At 45.5% G+C, this 21,411-nt stretch overlaps 6 protein-coding genes across 6 annotated transcripts; 2 read left to right on the top strand and 4 right to left on the bottom strand.

Annotated features, from left to right (window-relative positions):
* Positions 1–1,592: 1,592 nt before the first annotated feature.
* K444DRAFT_724180 (uncharacterized protein) lies at positions 1,593–2,999 on the bottom strand (the record flags this gene model as incomplete). The annotated part of the gene is made up of 4 exons (XM_024888611.1): positions 1,593–1,631; positions 1,784–2,259; positions 2,372–2,748; positions 2,818–2,999. 4 exons carry the CDS (start codon positions 2,997–2,999, stop codon positions 1,593–1,595), a joined length of 1,074 nt encoding a protein of 357 aa, XP_024735574.1.
* A 4,416-nt stretch (positions 3,000–7,415) lies between these two features.
* K444DRAFT_530455 (DUF821 domain-containing protein) lies at positions 7,416–8,726 on the bottom strand (the record flags this gene model as incomplete). Its single annotated transcript, XM_024874903.1, has 2 exons — positions 7,416–8,318; positions 8,364–8,726. The coding sequence occupies 2 exons, from the start codon at positions 8,724–8,726 to the stop codon at positions 7,416–7,418; spliced, it is 1,266 nt and encodes a 421-aa protein (XP_024735573.1).
* Positions 8,727–11,193: 2,467 nt separating this feature from the next.
* On the top strand, positions 11,194–14,873 carry K444DRAFT_414471 (uncharacterized protein). The gene is made up of 4 exons (XM_024872643.1): positions 11,194–11,696; positions 11,744–12,052; positions 12,105–12,278; positions 12,332–14,873. Exons 1-4 carry the CDS (start codon positions 11,294–11,296, stop codon positions 14,758–14,760), a joined length of 3,315 nt encoding a protein of 1,104 aa, XP_024735572.1. The 5' UTR covers positions 11,194–11,293; the 3' UTR covers positions 14,761–14,873.
* K444DRAFT_414485 (ankyrin) lies at positions 14,874–16,200 on the top strand. The gene is made up of 3 exons (XM_024872644.1): positions 14,874–15,856; positions 15,926–16,001; positions 16,057–16,200. Exons 1-2 carry the CDS (start codon positions 14,986–14,988, stop codon positions 15,985–15,987), a joined length of 933 nt encoding a protein of 310 aa, XP_024735571.1. The 5' UTR covers positions 14,874–14,985; the 3' UTR covers positions 15,988–16,001; positions 16,057–16,200.
* Positions 16,201–17,547: 1,347 nt separating this feature from the next.
* K444DRAFT_414454 (uncharacterized protein) lies at positions 17,548–18,431 on the bottom strand. The gene has a single exon (XM_024872642.1). It carries the CDS (start codon positions 18,314–18,316, stop codon positions 17,867–17,869), a length of 450 nt encoding a protein of 149 aa, XP_024735570.1. The 5' UTR covers positions 18,317–18,431; the 3' UTR covers positions 17,548–17,866.
* Positions 18,432–19,640: 1,209 nt separating this feature from the next.
* Positions 19,641–20,882, bottom strand: K444DRAFT_530482 (Ebp2-domain-containing protein; the record flags this gene model as incomplete). The annotated part of the gene is made up of 3 exons (XM_024874906.1): positions 19,641–19,918; positions 19,974–20,580; positions 20,628–20,882. The coding sequence occupies 3 exons, from the start codon at positions 20,880–20,882 to the stop codon at positions 19,641–19,643; spliced, it is 1,140 nt and encodes a 379-aa protein (XP_024735569.1).
* Positions 20,883–21,411: the final 529 nt, after the last annotated feature.

The raw sequence follows: 21,411 nt of genomic DNA, 5'->3' as shown, positions 1-21,411 counted from the left end.
GAAGAGCCACGCCCTCGGGATGCAAAATGTCATTTGATAGTTCTGGCAAGCTGTTAGATATTTCGCGAGGTGTGCTCCTACTTGATTCGCAAAGTTACACAATGAGACATTTGCAGTGAAGCAAACCTGCCTCGGCAAGTGCCTGTCAGCCTTGACCAGTATTTCGCTCTCTTAGGCTGCGGTCAACCGAAGGTTCGCGTCGGATTGTAGCAGTCAATATTCCCATACGGATTCGGAGTGCTCTTCCACCAGGATCGCAGCCTTTCTTCACTTTTGTTGTTTGCACAGAGGGGTTCATTCCGCCCGATTTAGGGTGCCTGAAGATCCGCTAATGCACTGCCTCAAGCAACTTCCATACTGTCGTCGATGTTAAAATACGATATGAGCAATCTGGACCACGAAGCCGCCTTCTACTGCAGCCACCCGCTGCGCGGTTCCTGGCGAGCATGCGTTCGGCATTCCAACTCCCGTGCGTCCCAGCCAGCGGGGCGGGCCATCATTCATTCATTGGCAGGCTGCTCTAGTCATACGCACTGGTAGTTCTTCCCGTGCGCTTTATCAATAAATGTCAGATGTTGTGCACCACCGCTCGTCCTGGTGTCAGATTGCGTCTAAGCTTGAAGCCTCAACTCAAATGTCGCGGCATCGCTATCGCTATCTACTTCTCTGCCTAGCCTCCCACGTCGTCCCTTCAACTAATGAACATGATATATAAAGCCACTTTCCCATAACTAGAATTCCATATCCATAGCATTCGAATAACGTCTTTATCATCTTTGCAACAATTCTTCGACATGGGTAAGACTTCTCTACCTGGGTTCCTCATTCCCCTGCGTGACATTGCACAAGCACGTATCTACTCAGATTTGAAGCCACCGCCCTATCCAGAGCCAGTCTTATATTTTTTCTTCTTCGAACTCTATTAACATTATTCAAGTATCGATTGATACAGCGATAGCGATTGGATTCGGCATCTTCAGCGCTATCGTCAGCTTGGTTGGAGTCTTCATCTCATATTGTACACTTCGAGCTATGAACACCGAGCATCGTAAGCATGCTTCTCTGCAATTCTCAAGTGTATTCATTTTCTAATAAGAAATGGGGCTAGATCACGGAGGTAATGGCTATTTCGAGTCTCAACCAGTCCTCCGTCATCAACATACCCATACGATTTCGATGTCTGATCTTCTGGCAGACCCTGGCATGGCACATCTTCGACAGAGAAGACAAGTGGGGTAAAGGGGTAATAGCATTTAATTGAGGTGTTCTTGGTCTGCAGGGCCCATGGTAACTAGACAAGAGTGAATTCAGAAGATCAGGCGTTCGAAGTTGTATTGTATCACATGTAGAGGACGAAGAAGAAGAAGATCCATTAATGTGTGGTTCATTGTATTGCCATAGCAGAATTCCATTCTTTCCTTTCCCAGGTCTGTGTGCAAGAAAGCCAAACTCCATTCCTAAGCCATCCGTTGGGTCATTATTGCTTGCAATTTCGTAAGTCAATCTCTACCAATCTTATGCCATCTGAAAGTATAATCAAAGAAGAGAGTCGGTGGGATATGCCAGACAAGTGTGTGATAAGTCGCACTGGCCTAAGCGCTGCTTCCCAAAGGTTTGACAGAGTCCTCGACCTATAGCCCAAACATCAAAGTCAGCATACTTCTTTCGAGTATTTCAAGGTAGAATGTTCCAGGAGCCATTGGACATTACAGGCTCAATGTTCATCGGCTCCTGATATATCGACACGTAAGAGGGAACGAAACTCCCAGAAGTCAAGACTTACCATCCACCAACCCGATCGAGGCTGGAAAGCAGTCTGATCACCCACTGTGGTAGCTGTCATTGCGACCGATCCAGCGATCATAGTTGTTTCATGCTCGAGCTGGGTTTCCGTGCCTTGGAAAATAGTGACTGGTATAGAGAGAACGCCAATTGGAATGGCACTTCGGGCAATGACTGGATATTTGATGTCATTTAGAGCAAGTTTCTTTCGGTCCGCGAATGGTGTAGAGCGATCTTCACAAAATTCGGTATCCTTGTGTATCTCAGGAATGCGACGTCCATCCTTGTCCCAGAAGCAGAAAGCCGAAAGCCAACCGGAGATAGTTTCGATATCATTGCAACTTCCATCTTGTCCTCCAGAGTGGCAGGCGTGCAGCCAGAAGTCTTTTGTTGCTTGAGATTCAGGGGAGTCAAAAGATTGAACCATGGCTTTGATGGCCTTTGCTAAGAGCATCGTCCATTCTTCAGCCTCAGAGCCTAAAGGAGGTGAAAGTCAGTTCTGGAATCGGTTGTACCACAGGAGCTGCCCGTGTATTAAGAAAGGGTGATAGAAAGAAGGAATCTCATAGAAACTCTAGGACCAGCATACCGTAGCAAATGAGGCGGGTGATTCCCTTTTCAATCTCATACCAGTCTGACTTCTCACCGAGAAGGGTGACTGATGGGAAGCCACAACCACCTTCAACTGTATAGTTGAAGAAGCTTTGGACAATTCCCATCACCGCAATTGCGGCGACCGACTTGTCGTTGTGTGTAGTAGTCGTGAAGTTTGGCATAATCCAGTCCTCGAGGCCTCGATCCCCAACATTATCTTGGATGAGGGTCGTCGTCTTCTGCGCGAATTCACCCGTATCCATTGCCCAGAGATATTTGGGGGTAATATCGATCAAGAGTCGCTGCTTGCCTTCGCGTCGTACGAAGAACTTACGAGCCTCTTCAGCCTGTCCGTTGATATACATGCCAAATCTACACGCTTGTCAGCATCAAACCACACGCCTACCTCGCGTGCTTAAAACAAAAATATGGAAGACGTACTGGGTCAAGACAGCAAGCCAAATATCATCTGGTCGGAGAATGAGATGAAGGTCTTGCTGGAAAGCGCGAATGACACCGTTGACGAAACCATTACCATACGGAATGACTTTCTGGGCAGAGCCGTCGATATCAGGGAACGACGACTGGATGATTCGCCGCTTGTCAGTCTCAACGATTGTCATATCTCTATTTCCGCCGCCTGGCGGTGCCCAAGCAAGTGAAGTCTTCTTGAAGAGCTCTTGGCTACTGCTGACAGCTTCATCAGTGTTGGTGCCCGCCTTGTCGGGAATTGGTTTGATTATGACCGGCATGCTGGTATTTGTACTGCACTGGAAGATGTTGGCATCAGTATTGGGACATTCGAAAAAGTGAAGAGTAGGAGGTTTAAAGAGGCAGACGGGCATATCAGCTGGTGTTCACATACCTTAGCCTGATGGCTCGCAGTTTGGAAAGAAATCCGTTGGGAGATGGCGTTGAGAAGAAGAGTTGGAGGTGGAAGTTGGATGAAGAATTTGAAGGATTGAGGACGAAGGGCAAATATTTATGGTCCACCGGCTGTGGTCCGTATGAGCGAGCCTCATAAATTTTTTGCTAGGCGATCGCCCTTCAAAGGAAAATTTAGGTGAATATCTTTCCATGACTTGCCTTCGCCGTTGTTTAAAATTTATAACTAATTTATTAGTCTAATGGAATACGAACTTCCGCGAAATTTCCACAACATCCCGTATTATAGCAAGTATTAAAAAAAAATATTCCGGACTCTCTGGGAATTGCAAACATGTTCGCCCGAAAGATCTTGTACAGAGAACAGCAGACATTGGAGGGTGAGGGAAGGGAAGGCGGATGCGCTTAAAATACCGAAAGCACTTCCCATTATCTTCAAGATTCTTCCTTTCAACTTTAAAGATTATACACTGCCTGCGTCTTTAACTAATGAAGTTCTGAGTTGGCTAGACTGATAGATGTGCCCTAGTTTCCAGATGGCTTGGATATGTCCATTTTGGTAGGTGATTCTTCTTTCCACAAGATAAGTAATCACTTCTTACAAACGCGTAGCAGAAAATGTGTTGTCAGTCGTTATGTACAGTTATTATAGATTTTGCAGCTCTACTGCGACATAATTTCATATATGCTTCAGGATAACACCACTTTCAGTGCCTCGCTTAAGACTCAGGAGGTGGCGCAAGGCCGTGATTTCGCGAGCTTGACCCCTGGAGCCGTTGAACGGCCACTTAAACCCGATGCTCCGCCAGCATACTGGTAATTCTACCAATATCACACTGCACAATCGAACACACTTTACTACAACAAAGTTTATCTCGATTTCTTAATCCTCACGGTAAAGAAGCTTCAGTCAAGTTCTCATTCAGTCTTCTAACATTATCCTCGCCCTTTTCTTCATGCCACTGCCGGGGACAGTGCTCACAATGAAGAGTTCAGGATCGTGTAGGGTTAGGGGCAGCGCAGATTTGGGGGTCGCCACCAAATGCGGGTTTTAGGCGTGAGCCTCATCTCCGTCTTCAGTACAGAACCCCCAGTCGGCGCTGCCCCCTACCCTACTGAAGTATGATGAGCCGGGAGTGCAAGTTAGGGAACATTTTTATGCCTGAGGTTAGAGAACTGTTTAGCTTTTAGTCTCGCTAGGCCGCAGTGTTCTGATCGGAGTGCGTTCAAGCTTAAGAGGGTTGGTAGATGGATTCTGGTAAAACAATCAAAAGTGGTAAGTTAAGCCGAATATCTAGGTCCTAGACCAAACAATACATCCCCTCCCTTTGTCTCCTTCATTAAAAATACACAAACAGCCTATTAAAGTATTACAGAGGCCGCTATTTGAGAAAAGCTCCCTTTGTACAAGCAAAACCCGAGGCAGAACAAAGAAAAAGCTGCCTCAACACAATAGATCTAAAAGTCCAGGTGCGTCGTTCGCCAGAGCTTTTGCCGCCATACAGTTTCCAGTTCCAGGAAATAAACAATAAGGAAGGACTCTGTTCTCTACGGTGGCTACCCTTCCCAAATGGTTCTTCAGCCATGAAATAGAGTTCTCCTCGCGTTCATCTGCCCAGCCACCAAAGCATTACCAGACCCAAACGGGGCACGAATCCTCCGTTTTCGGTCTTCCCAAGAAGACGTCAACTCAGCGGTCGAAGGCTACAACTCAAAGAGAGAGTATGTGGTAAATTACTTCCATGATGGAGACACGCTCAAATTATCTGCGGATGATGTTCTTGCTGGTCACCGAAACCAAAATGGACAAGTCTTTCATGCGCACACTTGTTGCACTAGCAGTCCGGCGGCATGTATTTGATAAGTTCTGCGAATCAGGGTTAATAGTAGAAGTCGAGGACGAAGATAATTTTGAAGAGAATTTCGCGATGTGGAGGGTGGGTGAGGATTAGAGTGTTTATCCGCTTGTAGATACGGAGTATTATTGGACGGATGTTCAAGTTATGTCTCCCTCCTTCGGGTTTAGGTGAGTAAAGCAGACTGACTTCTTAACTTCTTTAGTCTATTAGGCGCGTTTAATAAAGCCCCTACTCCTCAAACACCCCCAGGGAGAGCTTCATTTCTTGAACATGCTCTCTGTACTACCTGAAATAGAAATTAGAACTTGCTGTCTCTACCGCAGGGTCGAGAATTTAGGGGGCCATCCCGAAGGCATGTGAACTTTTAAAAAGCAACTACTATATCAATACCCCGGAGTCCGCGGGATTACATGTAGTCAGTTATTTATTCCTCGGCATTCTATTTTATTTTCCGAGCAGATCACTCATCGAACTTATGGGCTTTGAACGATAGCTTACAATGTGTCATCTTCGCTCTGGACATTCTTGCAGACAATACTGATATGACATCCTGTTTCTAGCATGAATCAGCCAGGTTAGCAGCAACATTCGAACTGCGTACGATGCAAACTTGTTCTCATTTCTGTGTGTGCATTACTCTGAGCACGAGTTTGCCAATCCGAATCTTGTGGCGCTGACATCAATGCAAGGGGTAGTAGAGATCTTAAAAATCGACTATATGAAGGAGCTCGCAGAGGCAATGGGAAACTGGTACTCCGTATTCAAACAAGAACAAGAAATACAACTCCTTGAACTTGCTGTATTTTTGCCTGAACATCCCAGGCGCCAAACCAACGGTTGAGTTTAGGCAGCATGAAAGCACTGTGGACGTAAAGCAAATTATTCAACGGAACAAGGTCATAGTGGGTATTGTGAACTTTGTCCATACTGAGGGCTAAACCTCGCTCGTTAAGCTCTTTCAAGGAGCGGTAGAGGAAGGAAATTGGACGGCGATCGACCTTCTGCGTTATATACGACTCTGCGAAAAAGCAGACTTCTATAGCAACAGATTGCACAAGGTCTCCGCAAAGCCAGATGGGGCCGATGGGCTAGTACGGAATCGGGGATATCGATGGGAGTAGGAGGCTGAGAGAGAGCAAGAGGAAATTAGTGATGGCGAGTTCTAGAAGCAACATCGACTACGCTTCTTATAGGAACAGAGGTTGCACAAGCCGGTGGCAGCACTAGTTGGTTTGATCCGGAGGATAACACTGTCACACACGAGGCAGGTAGCACCTGATCACAAGCCAAGGATAAGATCAAGCGGTTCTGAGAACTCCAACGATTTAGAAGAACCTGGTTGGTCAGACCCTGTGGAAACGACTAAAGAGCAAGAAGGCCAAGAGAATTGTTGAATTACCTTTGAAAATGGCAACGATGAGTGACGGAAGAGAGGTCGTGCGGTTCAAATTCGTCTCGTGGCAAAGAGGTTATAATTCCTCGCCCGAGTAAGGAAAATGTAAAGCAACGGCTTTGCTTAAACTAAGTATGTTTATCAAACGAATTCGACAACACGGTTCCACAGTTTGAAGAAAGGTGCATGCACGAACAGATGAAGCAAGGAAGCAAAACCTCGTCCAGACAAATATCGAAAAACCGTCTGCAAAAACCAACACATCACGCCGAGACACTCCAAGCCGTGATCTGCATTGCCGTTCTGCTCCAAACCAGACGTCGCATCTCGTATCCAACCCGCGATGTAGGTGTCCTCTTCATCTCCATTTCGGCCCACGCGAACAATTTAAGATGAAACTTCCACAGACTCTCGTCTTCCGAAATCCAGGGAAACTCCCTGCCCTACTTTATCAGCCGCAAGGCATACCTCCCCCAGGATAATATCTGGAACTCCACCGGTTCGCCAAGCTGACGTCTGAAGATCTCGGTTCGTATCGTGCCCAGTTGGAGGCACCAGGAGGCGGACCCAATTGATAAAGTGTAGGTATTCGAATGACGTGGGTTGGGACCTGCGACTAGACATTAGCCTCCCCATTCTTGGACTTCTGACAGCTGCCTAAAACGACGCCGCCTGGAAGTAAAGGAGGATGCCGGTTTGCGTTAAGATGGCAAGGTTAAGATCTGGGTATTAACGTCTAAGATCTATAGCAATAAACCATTCCGCCCAGAAACTCCAGCCCATATGCACGATGCGTCGGTGAAACATTACAACAGATGTCATCTCTCGTCGAAGATTCAAACCACCAGCCCAGCACCCAAAACGCCAATCCAATGATGTTCGAACCAATACAGCCTGGACGTCTAATGAGGGTTCCAAGTCAGCTTCCTCTCCAGTACATAGCTCTCCATCGGCAAGCCCCTCCACTTCCCCTTCGCATCAAAGAACTCCGGCTCAAAGCTGACGCTCGCATACCCCCTAAACAGCTTCCGCCAATAACACGTCTCCGCCGCCGGCGTCAAATAATGCTCTCGAAACGTCCTCACATTATTCCCCGCGATGCGTTCCGAGTCCGCATCATTCTTCAACAAGCGCTCCATCGTTTCCGGCAGATTGCTGAAATCCGCCGCCACCTCGACGAAGTTCTGGTCCGGGCCGGAAGAGACCATGAGGTGGTGGTGGTGCTGCAGCCACTTGAGCTGGTGCGAGACGATGACGCTGTTGCAGTTCTGCAGGTTTTGCAGGCGCGCGGAGTACGAGATGCCTTCGGTGTGCGCGACGTATTTGTAGGCGCAGTGCTCATCCATGGTGAGGATTTCCTTGCTTTCTGGCTTGGGGCCCTCCTCTTCCCAGCTAAAGATCTTGACGTCCCCCCATTCGTGTCCGCGTGAAACGTTGACGAGTTGTTCTCGCACCAGAAGCTCCATGCTTGCGCCTCGCCATATCAGCTTGTTGGTTTTCTTCCGCCATGCCAGCTTGGTGTCCATTGCGGTCGCTTTCATCTGTACTTCGAGGTATGAACCGATTTTGGGCTCTGGCCAGGACCAGTACCCAAAGTCGGGCATCAGCCAGTTGTAGGTCTCGTTCAATTGCCGCGAGTATGACCATTTTGCCTCTGGGGTGCCGGCTGCGATGTCGTCAGACATGAATACGAACTCGATGTTTGGGAGGGGTTCGGGGGAGGTAACGATTGCGCGGTGGATGGCGTGAAGTGTAGCTTGCTCGCGCAAGTTGATCGCTAACGCTGCCGCGTCGAGAACGTAGAGCTTGGTTATTAGCAGTGCGTGCTGATCAATTGGGAGTTAATATACCTGTTGGTCATAAATCATAGCTCGCATGTAACCCTTGACTTTCACTATTTCGTCCAGCTCTTTCAGGGTGACATGATCGTTCTTCCGTACTTCCACAGCCCGGTCTATCTCCTTGAACAGCTCTGGAAACGCTTCATCGCACCGCGCATCAGTCATCAGAAAATTTCTTGCGTCTCGGACAAAATCCCAATCTTCCCTAATCATCTCCTTCTCGGGCGCATTATTGATCGGCCTCGGGGGAGGGTAGACAACTGGCTGCTCATGATGCCTACCGATCCAGAACCACAAGAAAAGCAAAGATAACCCAAAAGCAGGCGCAGTATACAAAAGGCCCGGACGACGCCGGGACGACGGCCCTGACATGAAGGCTTCAACCCTCGAGAAAGCAACTTTCATACCTTCCTCGAGTATATATCTATAAAAAAAAAATTTGCTAAAGAAGCAAAGAAAGGGAGACACGGGGTGACATCTTGAAGGAACATGGCTTAAATGAGGAGCGGGTACCGCGCCCCTGGAAATGAGACCTCTGCGCCTATCACACGCTCCTGATAATGGGGAAAACTTAGCCCGCTTGGCATTTATCCCGCCCGTACGGAGTATCCATTTCGTATCCGAAGGATACCCACTTCTCGAAATCCTGGATAAGGAGGAAGGCAGGGGGAGACACGGCTTGCTGCAGGCCTGACCTGGCACGTTGAGGGCGCGGGAATGGCTCGCCGCGCATGAAGTGCCACTTGGAGGGACACAGTAGTTTCGGCCTCTCTAGTTTGGCGTTTCGCTTGGACATCCCACTGCACTTGCTTTAGGTTGAAAACACATCCATACCAGCTATGAATATTGCAAGGAGAGCACGGAGAGTTAAGCAGACAAAAAGTTCCCCCTGCCCTATTCTCACAATGTCAAGCTGCGGGTTTAGCAAGGGAATTGAAGGGAGACAAATTCGGCTAAGCCTCGTTCGGATTGACGGTTACGTGCTAACCGAGGGCCCTGGCAAAAGCACGCCCACACACAAAAACACGATTTAGCGAGTTTTTTTATTTCTTAATAACTAATTATAGATCCGTTTTATATAATATTTCATATAAAGAGTTTATAGATAACAAAATAAGTAAAAGGTATAATAATAAAGAATTATATATAATTAAAGAAAATATTTTAAAAATATATATATTAATTTATTAACTTTTAATAGATTTTAATTAGGTCTATTATTTTTTATATAAAGTTTCGATTTCAAATTTCAAATTTTTATAAAAATAAATAAATAAAAATTAATAAAGTATATATAATAATAATTTATAATATTTAGTACTTTTATATAATATAAGTATTATAATAAAACATTATTATTATATTGTAATAATAATATATAGATAGATAAAGAGGAAAGGGAGGTGTGGCACGAGTGGCCAAAGCTTAAATACAGGATTATAGTCACGTGACCACTAGCACGCAGTTGCCATGCAATAATAAGTTAGAAATTAAAAGATTTTATACTCTTGGGCTAAAACTAAATTTTAGTTATTTTAATGCGTTTTTAAGCTCTTTTTTATTATATATAGTAATAATATATTAATTTTTTAAGATCTAATAACTAAATTATATATATATATATATATTAAAATATAAATATAATAATATATCAAATTAATCTAGATATATTAATCTAGATATTAAAAGATATTTTCTTTAAATATAGTACGAATTTATTCTTTTTTTAATATATATAATATTTAAGTAAAGAAAATTACTAATTAAGGGCTTTAAATCCTTTAATAATAGTAATAAATTAATAGAAAGAAATTTATAATAATATAAAATAATAGTTTTAAGATAAATATAAATTTATAACTAAAATCTAATATATTTCTTAGATAATTATAAGTATAATTAATATATAAAAGATAAGAAAGCCCTTAATTATACTTGTATATAAAGTATTAATTCTTAAAAAATAACTAGTTAGTTTCTAGTTATAAGCTTAATATAATAATAATATAAGAAATATATTAAATAAATAAAGGAATTAAGAAACTTAAATAAAGAGATATTTAGAGAATAATACCTGTAATAACAAGTATATAAAAGATAATTATATAATATATTTATATAAGAAAGTTATATTTAAACTTATATATTAGCTATTATTAATATTTAATTTATAAAAGTAAAATAGAAGAAATAAGTATTAAGCTTTTATTACGTATAAGAGTACTTATAAGAGTTATATTTTAGGGAAATAAAACTTGCTTAAAGAAAGCTTATATATAATATATTTATATAATACTTATAATAGCTAAAGATTATAAAATAGAAAATAGAAAACGAAAAAAGTATATATAATAAATATTATTAATTTAATTACTAATATATTATATGAAAAGCTAATTTATAGCTTAGTCTTTATTATAAACCTTAGGAACCTATTTCTAATACATATGTCTCTAGAGACAGATTAATCGTGTTACTGTGAAACAAATGCGCATTCACGTTGAAGTGCTTGCAGCCTTCTAATAAATGCTTGGTTGCAAAAATATAAAAGTCAACTGCTCACTACCTAAAGAACTTGGAAAAGATAATACTTTTGGCCTACGGCTGTCAAAGTAAGATTACCTAGAAAGCCGGGATATTAAGCTTCAAGTTCCTGAAGACATAGTACCTCTTTTCTCAAAGTTACTTGAAATTTTCGTGTATTTAATTGTCGGATTCCCGTGGAGTGTAGCAGAATTAAGTTGGCGTTGATGGAGTCCACCCAACAGAATTTCTTGTTTGAGTGGCGCCACTCAGCCCCACGCCAGACCTGCCCACAGCCTCACAATCAAACCCCGCTCAATTCTGCATTAATATTCTTCTATTTCGATTCAATCTTTCGAGATTTTTCGAGATCTTAGTATGTTCCTCTACACAGGTGTGCGAAACCCCACAGCGAAATGCCAGGCACGCTTGCGACGCAGAAGGCTCCCAGCCTGGACGATCCCGATGACCCTTGGGTGATCGCTAGAAATCGCTTCACAGCTGATCTATCTGAAAGCGAGAAGAGACTCTTCGATTCGGCAAGTCTTGAGAACCTATATTACACTGCTAGCAACTGCGAGCGGGAAGACAGGACCAGCAGTAAAGCCCAATCTCTGGTTCAAAAGATGAGACCATTGGTGGTTGCTGTCGAAGACTATGGGAAGGCCTTAGATACTTTCACAAACATGGCCCCACTGTATCTAGCTCCGATATGGGGAAGTATCAGAGTATTTCTTGCTATGGCGAAGAAATACACAAAGTTCTACGCACAAGCTGTTGAGATGTTTGGCAGGATCGGCGATTTGCTACCGAGATTTCGTAAGTTCAAATAATGGCTTGGATAGATGAATACTGACCTAATTGAGGCGACTATCAGAGGTTATTTGACTCAAAGAAACATCAAAGGCTAACGCAAGCCCTATCCAACGCTTATCTCGACATCATTGACCTTTGTACTAAATTTCGGATTGCTCTAAAAGAGCAGAAAGTGTCAGCCTTGAAGCGAATTTTGAAGCCATTGGAGCTCGACACGGAGCTCGAAGAAGCTATCCAGAAGTTCCGTGACCATAAAGAGACCGTAGAGAAGGAAGCCGAGATTTGCCATATGATTGAAGCAAAGGAGGCAAGAGCAATAATTCTTGCAAATAAAGAACTGCAGGAAAGGGAGGAGAAAGGTTAGTCGGAGCCAGAAGAATAAGTTATCTAGCGCTAATTCTGATCAAATAGCAAACCGACGCGTTCAACTCTTAGGGTTTCTGTCAGGAGTTGATGACGGCTATAGGCACCGCGCCCTAGGATCCATGCGCCATGAAGGTACATGCTTGTGGGCGCTTGCGTCACCCGAATATCAGAACTGGTTGCACTGTCCAGATTCGGCAGCACTGTGTTGCCATGGGATACGTAAGTACCTCTATTCCCCAAATTGTGAGCTATAAATGACAAGTTCTGGTAAGCCGGATGCGGGAAGTCGGTTCTAGCATCAGCTATCATCGACACTCTCCCAAAGTCAACAACAAGTTCCGCTGTCACGCATTACTATTGTGACTATGCAGACAAAAGAACTCTTGAACCCATCAACATCTTTGCATCGCTGGCTAAGGGCCTTCTTCAGCATGTTCCAATTCCTTCCTCCGTGGAAAAATTGATTGTGAAATGCTACGGCAACGGAAATAAATCGCCCGAGCTTCGCGATGTTCTCCAAATTCTCGGTACATTAGTCGAGGAAGTCTTTGATTCTGTTACGATGGTGTTAGATGGGCTGGATGAGGTAAAGGACTGTGATCGACAAAATATAAACCAAGCGTTCAAAAGTCTCTGGGGAGGTACCAAACCGATCAAACTTCTACTCTGCAGTCGAGATGATGATGTCTCGGCCATGACGCCCCCGCATGTTGTCAAGCATCGCCTCCAAGTCCTTCCCACTGCCATTAGTGATGACATCAAGGTGTATGTTACACATTCGGTGCGAAGTCTACTGGCTGACGGGAGCTTGGTACTGGGCGATGAGGATCTAGAGCAACTTATTATCGACTGTCTTGTGGACGGCGCAAAGGGCATGTTTCTATGGGTCAAATTTCAACTCGCCGAGCTTTGTACGGCGGAAACCGATAGTGAAGTGAAACGAATTCTAGAAAACCTCCCCAAAGATCTTGGCGAGACATACGACAGGCTCCTTGGAAGAATCAATGGCGAACAGCGAGAAGATTTAGTCCGGCGAATGTTTCAATGGATTGTCTGCGCCAAACGTCCACTCTATATCGATGAACTTCGGGAGGCAATTGCTTTTGATATAGAGGACCGACATTGGGACGGCAGCAAGATTCCAACCCAGATTCTCCGAGTCGTTCGTGCCTGCGGGAACCTGGTTGTGATCAGCGAAGAGACACGGCATGTCTCTCTTGCCCATTACACAGTCCAGCAATATGTCCTCGGCAAGCCTTACGACCTGGGATCCTCTATCCATTTCACAATGGAAGAGGCAAACATCGCGGTGGCACAAGTCTGCATTGCCTATCTTTGCTTTTCAGACTTCGAATCACAGGTTTCGAAGTACTTGGACGCTACAAACAATGACATGAAGTTAATACAAGAAATGGTTTCTAGCTTCTCGATCGTTCCTGATGATTATTTGGCGAATAGTGTCGTTAAAGTATGGGATTACTTCAGGGGAGGACCTTCAGCAACGCCAAAACAGATCGACTATCGAAGATATGTCAACACGAGAGCACCCAACGAGCATCTCCTTCAGAAATTTCGAATCTTAGAGTATATCTCTAACAACTGGCTTCCTCACAGTACCTGTTTGGATCATCACATGGATAAAGCCTCCAGGACATACCAATTATTCCATACATTGATCCTCCACAAAAATCTCCTCTTCAACGTCTTTCCATGGAAGCATAAAAGCATTCAAAACAAGGAACTATGGCTTATTGCTCAGGCGGGATGGGCCATTAAAGCTCAACATCTGCTGCTATTAGCAGTACTTACAGATGATAATCCTGGGGTCTATCTTATGAATCGTGCAGGAGTAAAGCTGCATGGCTTAGGGCCATACAAATCAGTACTGGACAGGAAAACATTGGAAATGATCCCAACCGATTCGGAAAGCATTCCCGAGACTATTGAAAGAGCCTATCTGTGGCTGTACTCCAAGGTCTTAAGTGCTTGCCGTCAAGGAAACGGGAACCTTCTCACTGGATTGAAATCTGGCCTCTTGTCAGTACATGGATCATTGGGACAGCCGACTAGCTCCGGGGTGGGTTCCTCTCGCAGCTTAGAGGACATAATTTTGGGACACTTGCTTTTCGAAGCATCAATGCATGGCCAGGAGAAACTGGTTGCAGATATCGTGGACTCGTTCGCCCCCTTTTTGGAACTTTTCCTCGAACATGATGGCTACTATTTCTCTTCTGGGGCAATGGCTGCGCTCCGCGGCCACGTAAACATCGTAAAGATGACTCGTTCTCTTTGGGGGCTCGGGGAGCCACCAGTAGGCCCCGGTTTTCGGACGTATCTAAGAAAAGCCTTGGTTGATGCAGCGGGGAATGGTAACGGAGCAGTGGTAGAAGGCCTACTCATGGTCATGCAATCAGCCGAAGCATCGCCCCAGGATATCGAGGCCAAGAATTCAGCACTGAGGAAATCTACCCAGGAAGGCGCTCGCGAAATCGTTCTGTTGTTGCTGGAGAATGGTGGTGATCCTCTGGATGAGGGCCCTGAAGGCGGCTCGGCTCTTGAGATCGCCGTCAGGTGCGGAAATGTCGAAGTTGTTCGGACCCTGGTTGATTACAGCGACATTAACATTACATCTCCCGTGCAAGTGGAGAACCTCGAAACACATACAGTAGTACTTCGATTTCCGGTGCCCAATACGAATTGAAAAAGTTTGAGCTTGACGGACTGGGAACACATACTACTTCGAACTCCGATACCCAATTGTGGCTGACAGAGTCTGAGATTGAGCTTCTGCGCTATCACCAGCAGGCAGCTATCCGTGGATCTCGTGTACGCCGTCAAAAGATCCTTCACTTTTCAGAAACCATCTAATATTATCGATTTTTGTCTTCGACTTGCAATTTCTCTTGGCCACAACGGGGTTGCTACAATGTTTATCGACGTGTTTGTTGACATGTTTGTGGATAATAACAGCCAGATGAATGTCATCGAGGCTAAAAAATCACTCTTCAGGGGGCATATGACGCCTTCACTAATGTTCATTGCTGTGGCAAACGGCCACCTAAAAACCGTACAACTTTTGTTAGATAAAGGCGCCGAGGTTGATCAGTTCAGTGGCCCAGCAGGGGACCTACTTCAAAGCAATTCACGAGGAGCTGCAAATTTTCCCAATCTAGAGACGTATGGAAATGACCTTCTCCAAGCCCTCCTCTGTGCTGCAGCAGTTCGTGGTTATGACGATATCGTAGCAGTGCTATTGTCTGCGTCGACAACCTTGGAGGGCCCTCCAAGCCTGGATCAATGTCCCTTGTACCAAGCAGCCAAAGTCGGGCATTCAAAGGTTGTTAGCGTCCTATTAGAGGCCGGAGTTGATCCACGTCCTTCGCTCTTAGCACACATCAACTCCAAGAACCACCAAATTGTCCGCCGTCTAGTCGAGGCAGCGTTGAATCTCACGTCAAGTGAATCATGGGGTCCTTATGACACGGAAGAAGCCAGAGAAAACTCCTACCTTATCACAATCGCCACGCGGTGCGGAAAGACTGAAATTGTTCGATACCTTCTTGCTGCTGGTGCAAAGACTGCAGATAAAGACAAAGATGGAATGTCAGCCTTGCTATGGGCTATTCAGTGTGGGCATGATGAGATTGTGAAGCTGTTGCTTAATTACAGAGCACTTTTCAAAGCTGATGAGTCTCAGAGAGTACGGGCTTTGGATCTTGCGTGCAGAAGCCGTCAGGCGAATTTGGTATTAATGCTACTCGCTAGACACTCGCGCGAGTGGACGGAGACGACCGATGGTCTGATTTTCAAGTTGGACACCCTGAAAAAAATCGAGGGGTTAGGTGGGGCTGACATTGGTTGTACAGAAAGAGTAAATGCCATAGTGCGGATGGAAGTAAGGCGGCGCCGAGAGGAGATGGAGAGCTAGGCGGGACGATCCGCGTAAACAAAAGGATATCTTATATATTGTAGCTATCAAGTTGCTAACTGATTGCAGCTTACCAGATCTTCCGAGTGGAGAAATGATCAACAATCAACAGCTCTGATCTCATCTGGAAGTGGTAGGGGGAGTTACTGGCGCCCTCCCATCCAATCATCTCTAGGCGCTGCACCGTGAATGAGCCTATTTTATCTTGAAAGAAACGAACCAAGCGGAAAATTGTATGGTGTGAAGGTAGAACGGGCACTGATATGGCCCAAGGGTGTGGAGCTTGGGGCACTTTTCTGTGACGGTCGAGACATCTCAAAACTTGTTCTCTCTTTTCAAGGACCGATTATCATGCTGGGTATTACGAAGTTATGCTCAAGGATCTTTCGCAATTTTTGGGATTAAGGGACTTGTCTTTGGTACAGAATTTGCCCGGTTTCGGAAATTGGTTACTGCTGGTTATCTCTGAGTTGATTTCGCACTTGAAAAAATATGATCATACCATTACCCAACTCGAGAAGCTTTCTAATAAGAGAGAATGGAAGAGAGAGTCGACATTGTTCCATGCGCAGTTAGTTATTCTTCCTTTGCAATCCCGTCTACACCTCTTCGAGATGGACAGAAGAGGAAAAGCTGCTACGTGGATTAAGCCAGTCTCCCTTTGGGGTCGCACATTCTCGAACTTGTGGATGCTTTCTGCAGTCAAACAGAAACGGTTTTGATCTTCGATATCACAAAAGTGCTCCTAGGTCAGTACTTTGAGGTGTGGTGGTGGCGGGAGTATCTTGTGTCTTCCCCAACTACGGATTTATTTCATGGGAATGGAAGCATTCTCTAAGTCTTCTGGAACACCACGGGCGGGCGAATTGGGTGAATTTGGAAGGACAAGCAGCCGTAGTGTTGTTCCATGCATGTAGCGTGCCAGACTAGGTCGTGATGCCAGCCCGTGAGTCGTCAATTAATCCGAACTCAGGCTATGTGTATGACTTTGGACAGCAGGGGGCCTCGCAAGTGAATTTTTCTGGCGGGATTATCATCTTCTGTCTCACACTCGAAGTAGCAATAAGTTGATGCTCGTGGACTGGAACGTCTTCTGAGCATCTTCTCTATCCCACGTGACCAACTCTTAAGGAGGACCTGCCGACTGATGGCGGTGAGATTTGCCGAACACTACTTTATGGCCAGATTTCTTCTCCAGGCGCTAAAATGGCTTTTTTGTGTATGGTTAAATTGACTTTGGTTGGGTTAAGGCCTTGCTCAGGAGTGTTTACCAAAGGCGTCACCTTGCTCACTCACCGTTCAGGCTAAAGCGGCAACAGCTCAGATCCAAAAATGTAACATGAAAAATGCTCATGCTGACATTTCGATGTGAACACATCTGGTTCTAATTTGTTCCTCAGAAAGGAATCTAAACGACAGAGAAAGGGGAAGTGGGGCACTCGGCAAATGGCCAATGAGGCGCAGTATGCTTAAACATCCTGGAAAGGGGTAGTGGCGCTGGGAGACATGCTCACATGTTCCACAAAATTCAGTACTTCACAAAAATAGGATGATGGCCAACTAGGTACATAACTTTATTGCATGTTGCTTGTGCGCTCTTTTCTACCTAAAGTTTGCATTTTCCCGAAGCACCCGCGCTGCTTAGCTAAAGTATCCACAGTGCGTTCCTACTTCTCTCGTGATGCCTCCCGTGCCAAGAAAACCCTTCTCAAATTCTAGTAATACTGAAACGCGCCCAGCTCATACAGCAAGCGCGTTTGCAATCAAATAATCCATCTTCCCTCTGTTACTCAAGATAATACAACGAGCCCTATGCCTAAAGCCGGGGCGTGCTCAATGAAAGAAATCCAACAAGTTCGTGTGCCGCAGCACATCATGATCAGTACGAGTAAGATCTTACATAGAATAACCGAATGCTTCCACGACAAAGGTAATGTTCAAAAAGCATGCTCGAAAACAAAGGGCTCCTCTCAGAAGTCTGGTGCTCGTAGTGATCTGCCACAGGTGCCTGTCGAGGAGTTCGATTTGGCGGACGACACGAGCGTGTTGCGAGACAGAGAGCAAATCCCACTTGATCAGTGGAGGTTGCGAAATGATTACCAAAGGTTAAGAGATGGTTGAGGGGAAAGCATTGTCCCACCATTTTGGTGGTGGGATCGTCGACGGTTGATTGGAGGAGGGCTGGGTGGATATCTTTGACCACAATCGGCCACCCGGGGCGGAGTTGTAGGTAGTGCATCCACCATACCACCATGATGCCGTTCATGCCGAAGAGACGAGTCTTCCTCTTCGAGGCTTCGAGAAGTTCAGTCTCGTTCCATCGAGTCATTTGGCTCGGTGGAGTTGAAGTCTCGCAGGAAGGCTGTCTGAAGCTTCCCAGTCCATGCAATCGTCTACATTCTCAGGAGGCTCTTGCTGGAAAAGGTTTATGGTATCTGATGCGAGGGCATTAGTGATTGCAATCTTACTCTAATGGGAAGTTGATAGTTCTCATCTAGCAAATGGTCTGCACCGAATTTTAAATCATCTTCATGAAGAGAGTTCAAAGCAAGTCCAGTTTCTAGAGAAAGCAGTGGTGACTCCCTTTCCACACATCAGCTTCGGCTCAGACATGGAGAGAGAGGAATGACTTACAAAGCCTGCTCGCAATTTCTTCGTCTGCTGCGTCAAGTCGAAACAGCTTCTCGCCCTCAGAACGCATTCTCATCTCGACTCCAAATGGACGGAGTTGTTCAGAGGTTGTTCTCAGCCAATCTTTAATGGTCGACAGGTCGCTCAGCATCCCATTCATTTGCAGATTGTGAAGAATTTGTAGGATGGCCAAAAGGAATTGGTGCTGGTAAAACTCTGAAGGTGAAGCACAGAGGCCACCTCGAGCAAAGATTTCAAGAGCCTTTGGATGGAATGCATGGCGAAAAGCAAAAAGGGCTATTGCTTCGGCTCCGCCTCAGGTTTATCTGAGGTTGGAGATCTCTGCGCCTTCAGATGTCTTGGTTGTCCCCATCTCTCTGAGAGCTTGTTCTAGTCTGCACCACTTTTGGGCTTCATCCCGTCCTCTGTGGCCAGTGAGAGCGGCAGCCGATGCTGTGAAACAGACCCCTTGGGTGGACCCTGGAAATGGCGGAAGAACATGGCTGCGGCCCAGTCTAAGCGACGGATTGTTCGCAGGAAGAACAAAGTTGCACAGTTTTCCATCGGGCGTGTCAGGTTGATGGATGGATATCAGAAAAGGATCCACTCAGTGGGACGCAGTCATCGCGCAATAAACACATTCTCGATTGGGGCGTAGCTTCAGGAGTATTTAAAATAGAAGTCTAACGCACTGTGACTTGAATAAAAGACAGTGCACTCGCACACTTTGGGTGTTGGAATGGCAGTGACATCGAGGTCATAAAGACTGCTATTGAATGCATCTGAATGAACGAAAAGGACCACATCGATAATTTGGAGGATCAGCCATATTGACAACTTGGAATTACAGCATTGCCCGGCTTTACTTTCGCTTGTGATCGAGCAGGCTGATGATATCTACAGCCCACACAGCAGGCAAATCGCAGCCCTGAAACTGCAGAAAGCCACCTTCAATAAAGCAGACACAACCTGAACTCCAGTATTTTCCGTTCCCAGATCTCTCATATCAACAGGATTCCAGACTACCTCTTGCCCGCCCTCCTCGCTTTTCCAGGTCGTTGCTTGGCACCGCCTTTCATCTTCTTCGACGAGAAGCCCCTCAAATCACCACTTGACATAGCATCACCGCTCTTCTTGAACCGCTTCTTACCGCCGAAGCCGAACTTCTCGTCCTTCTTTTGGCGTTTATTGGGTCCTTGTCTGTCTTTCCTCGAGGCCTTGGAGTCTTTGATCTCATCATCAACAGCAACATCGAACATATCAGCTTCATTTGTAGTCTCCGTATCAGCACCTTGACGTTCTAATTCTGCATGTTAGCAAATATCAAGTGGAAGCGGAGGGGTTCGGTAGCATACTTCTCTTCAATACCTTAATCTTCTCCATGGTCTGCTTCCGCTCCTTATCCCGTTCCTGTATCTTCGCAACCTGCACCTGCTTGCCAAACTTCTTCAATTCCCTTTGTTTTCTCGCCTCAGCACTCGCCTTCTTGCTCGCAGCTTCGTCAATCAGCTTCGCCTTGATCTTAGCCATATGTTCATCTGCCTTTACCATCTCTGCAAAATAATCTGTAGGTCTTGTGAACGGAACGCCTTCTGCTTTCAACGACTTGCGCGCCTCTTGCACCGCGGATAATGATTGTGCGTAGAATGCGAGCTCGCGATTTAAGTCGTCTGAGACGTCGGGTATGGAGACGGGTTCGGAGGTGGTGACGGATTGGTGCTCGGAGAAGGGTAGTTTCGATATGGGTAGAGCAATTCGTTTCAGGGCTGCGGTGAGGGCGACGGTATTGTTAATTGTGAGGCGTTGGTGGGGTATGATATCCTCCTTCTCCTCCTCATCGAGATCCTCGAGATCTGACATGGGGATATCCTCTTCGTCCTCATCATCTGATTCCTCATTATTCTGATCGTTTTCGCCTGCTGAAGAATCGCTGTCGCTCTCGTCGATACCGGCGAAATCGATCTGTAGAATTGTCAGAAGGAAAATGCTGAAGTTGATTACAAACATACCTTCATAGGACCATCCACCTCCTCTTCACTGCCACTCTCCTCCTCATCCAACTCGACGCCTTCATCATTGCTCTCTTCTTCAACATCCTCCCATTCTTCCTCGACCTTCTTGCCATTTGTCGGTTCAACCTCCCCGCCATGCTTCTTCGCTTTTCCTTTCCTCGCAATCTTCTCCTTCTTCTTCAAGTGCAACTTCTTGTAGTCGACCCCCTTGTCGGCGGCCAAAGCCATCTTCAGCTTACTTTTCGTGACCATTGTGCCGATGGGTGTTCTGCGCAAGCTCGAAGAATCTGTGAGGTCGTGCAGAGCTAGGTTGAATATTTTTTGGCCGACATTTTCGATTCTGCCGCGCTAAGATATTCACCGCCTTCTTAGTTCAAAATCTATCACCTCCACCTTCCGACTTCACTTCCTCTCTCCCTTCCTTAATTCTCCAAACAATTCTCGGAACATTTCGCTCTCTTTTGCATGTTGTTGAGCGGTCTCAATACTTCAACTTTACACTTTGATGGAGTGGCTTTAGTAAGCTTTGATTCCAATTCCTTCTGGCTGCCCCACGAATTATTCTCGGTGTTTGAAAGCACCAGCTCTGCGTGGAACAGTGACAAAGGTTAAAATTCAAAGATCGACACTTAAATTTAGGAAACAGGTGCTTAGTTAATTCAAAGTACCAAGTATTCCTGGAGCATCAAGAGCACGAGAAAATGGAATGTGCGGCTTGTAAGTGGAATAATTGCAAGAGGCAAGTCTTCACATTTCACTCTGGAGAGCCACCTTATTGTGG

Source organism: Hyaloscypha bicolor (genome assembly GCF_002865645.1).
Source record: "Hyaloscypha bicolor E unplaced genomic scaffold K444scaffold_87, whole genome shotgun sequence".
Lineage (NCBI taxonomy): Eukaryota > Fungi > Ascomycota > Leotiomycetes > Helotiales > Hyaloscyphaceae > Hyaloscypha > Hyaloscypha bicolor.
The sequence above is the reverse complement of the archived record's forward strand: the minus strand, read 5'-3'. Positions and strand labels throughout refer to the sequence as shown.

Bases quoted from the DNA above. Each gene is read 5' to 3' on its own strand.
- K444DRAFT_414485 (XM_024872644.1), top strand. From the start codon at position 14,986: ATGTTTATCGACGTGTTTGTTGACATGTTTGTGGATAATAACAGCCAG. The intron at 15,857-15,925 runs GTCTGATTTTCA...TTGGTTGTACAG, and splicing joins GTGGACGGAGACGACCGATG to AAAGAGTAAATGCCATAGTG.
- K444DRAFT_414471 (XM_024872643.1), top strand. From the start codon at position 11,294: ATGCCAGGCACGCTTGCGACGCAGAAGGCTCCCAGCCTGGACGATCCC. The intron at 11,697-11,743 runs GTAAGTTCAAAT...GACCTAATTGAG, and splicing joins CGATTTGCTACCGAGATTTC to GCGACTATCAGAGGTTATTT. The intron at 12,053-12,104 runs GTTAGTCGGAGC...CTGATCAAATAG, and splicing joins GCAGGAAAGGGAGGAGAAAG to CAAACCGACGCGTTCAACTC.
- K444DRAFT_414454 (XM_024872642.1), bottom strand. From the start codon at position 18,316: ATGACTCGATGGAACGAGACTGAACTTCTCGAAGCCTCGAAGAGGAAG.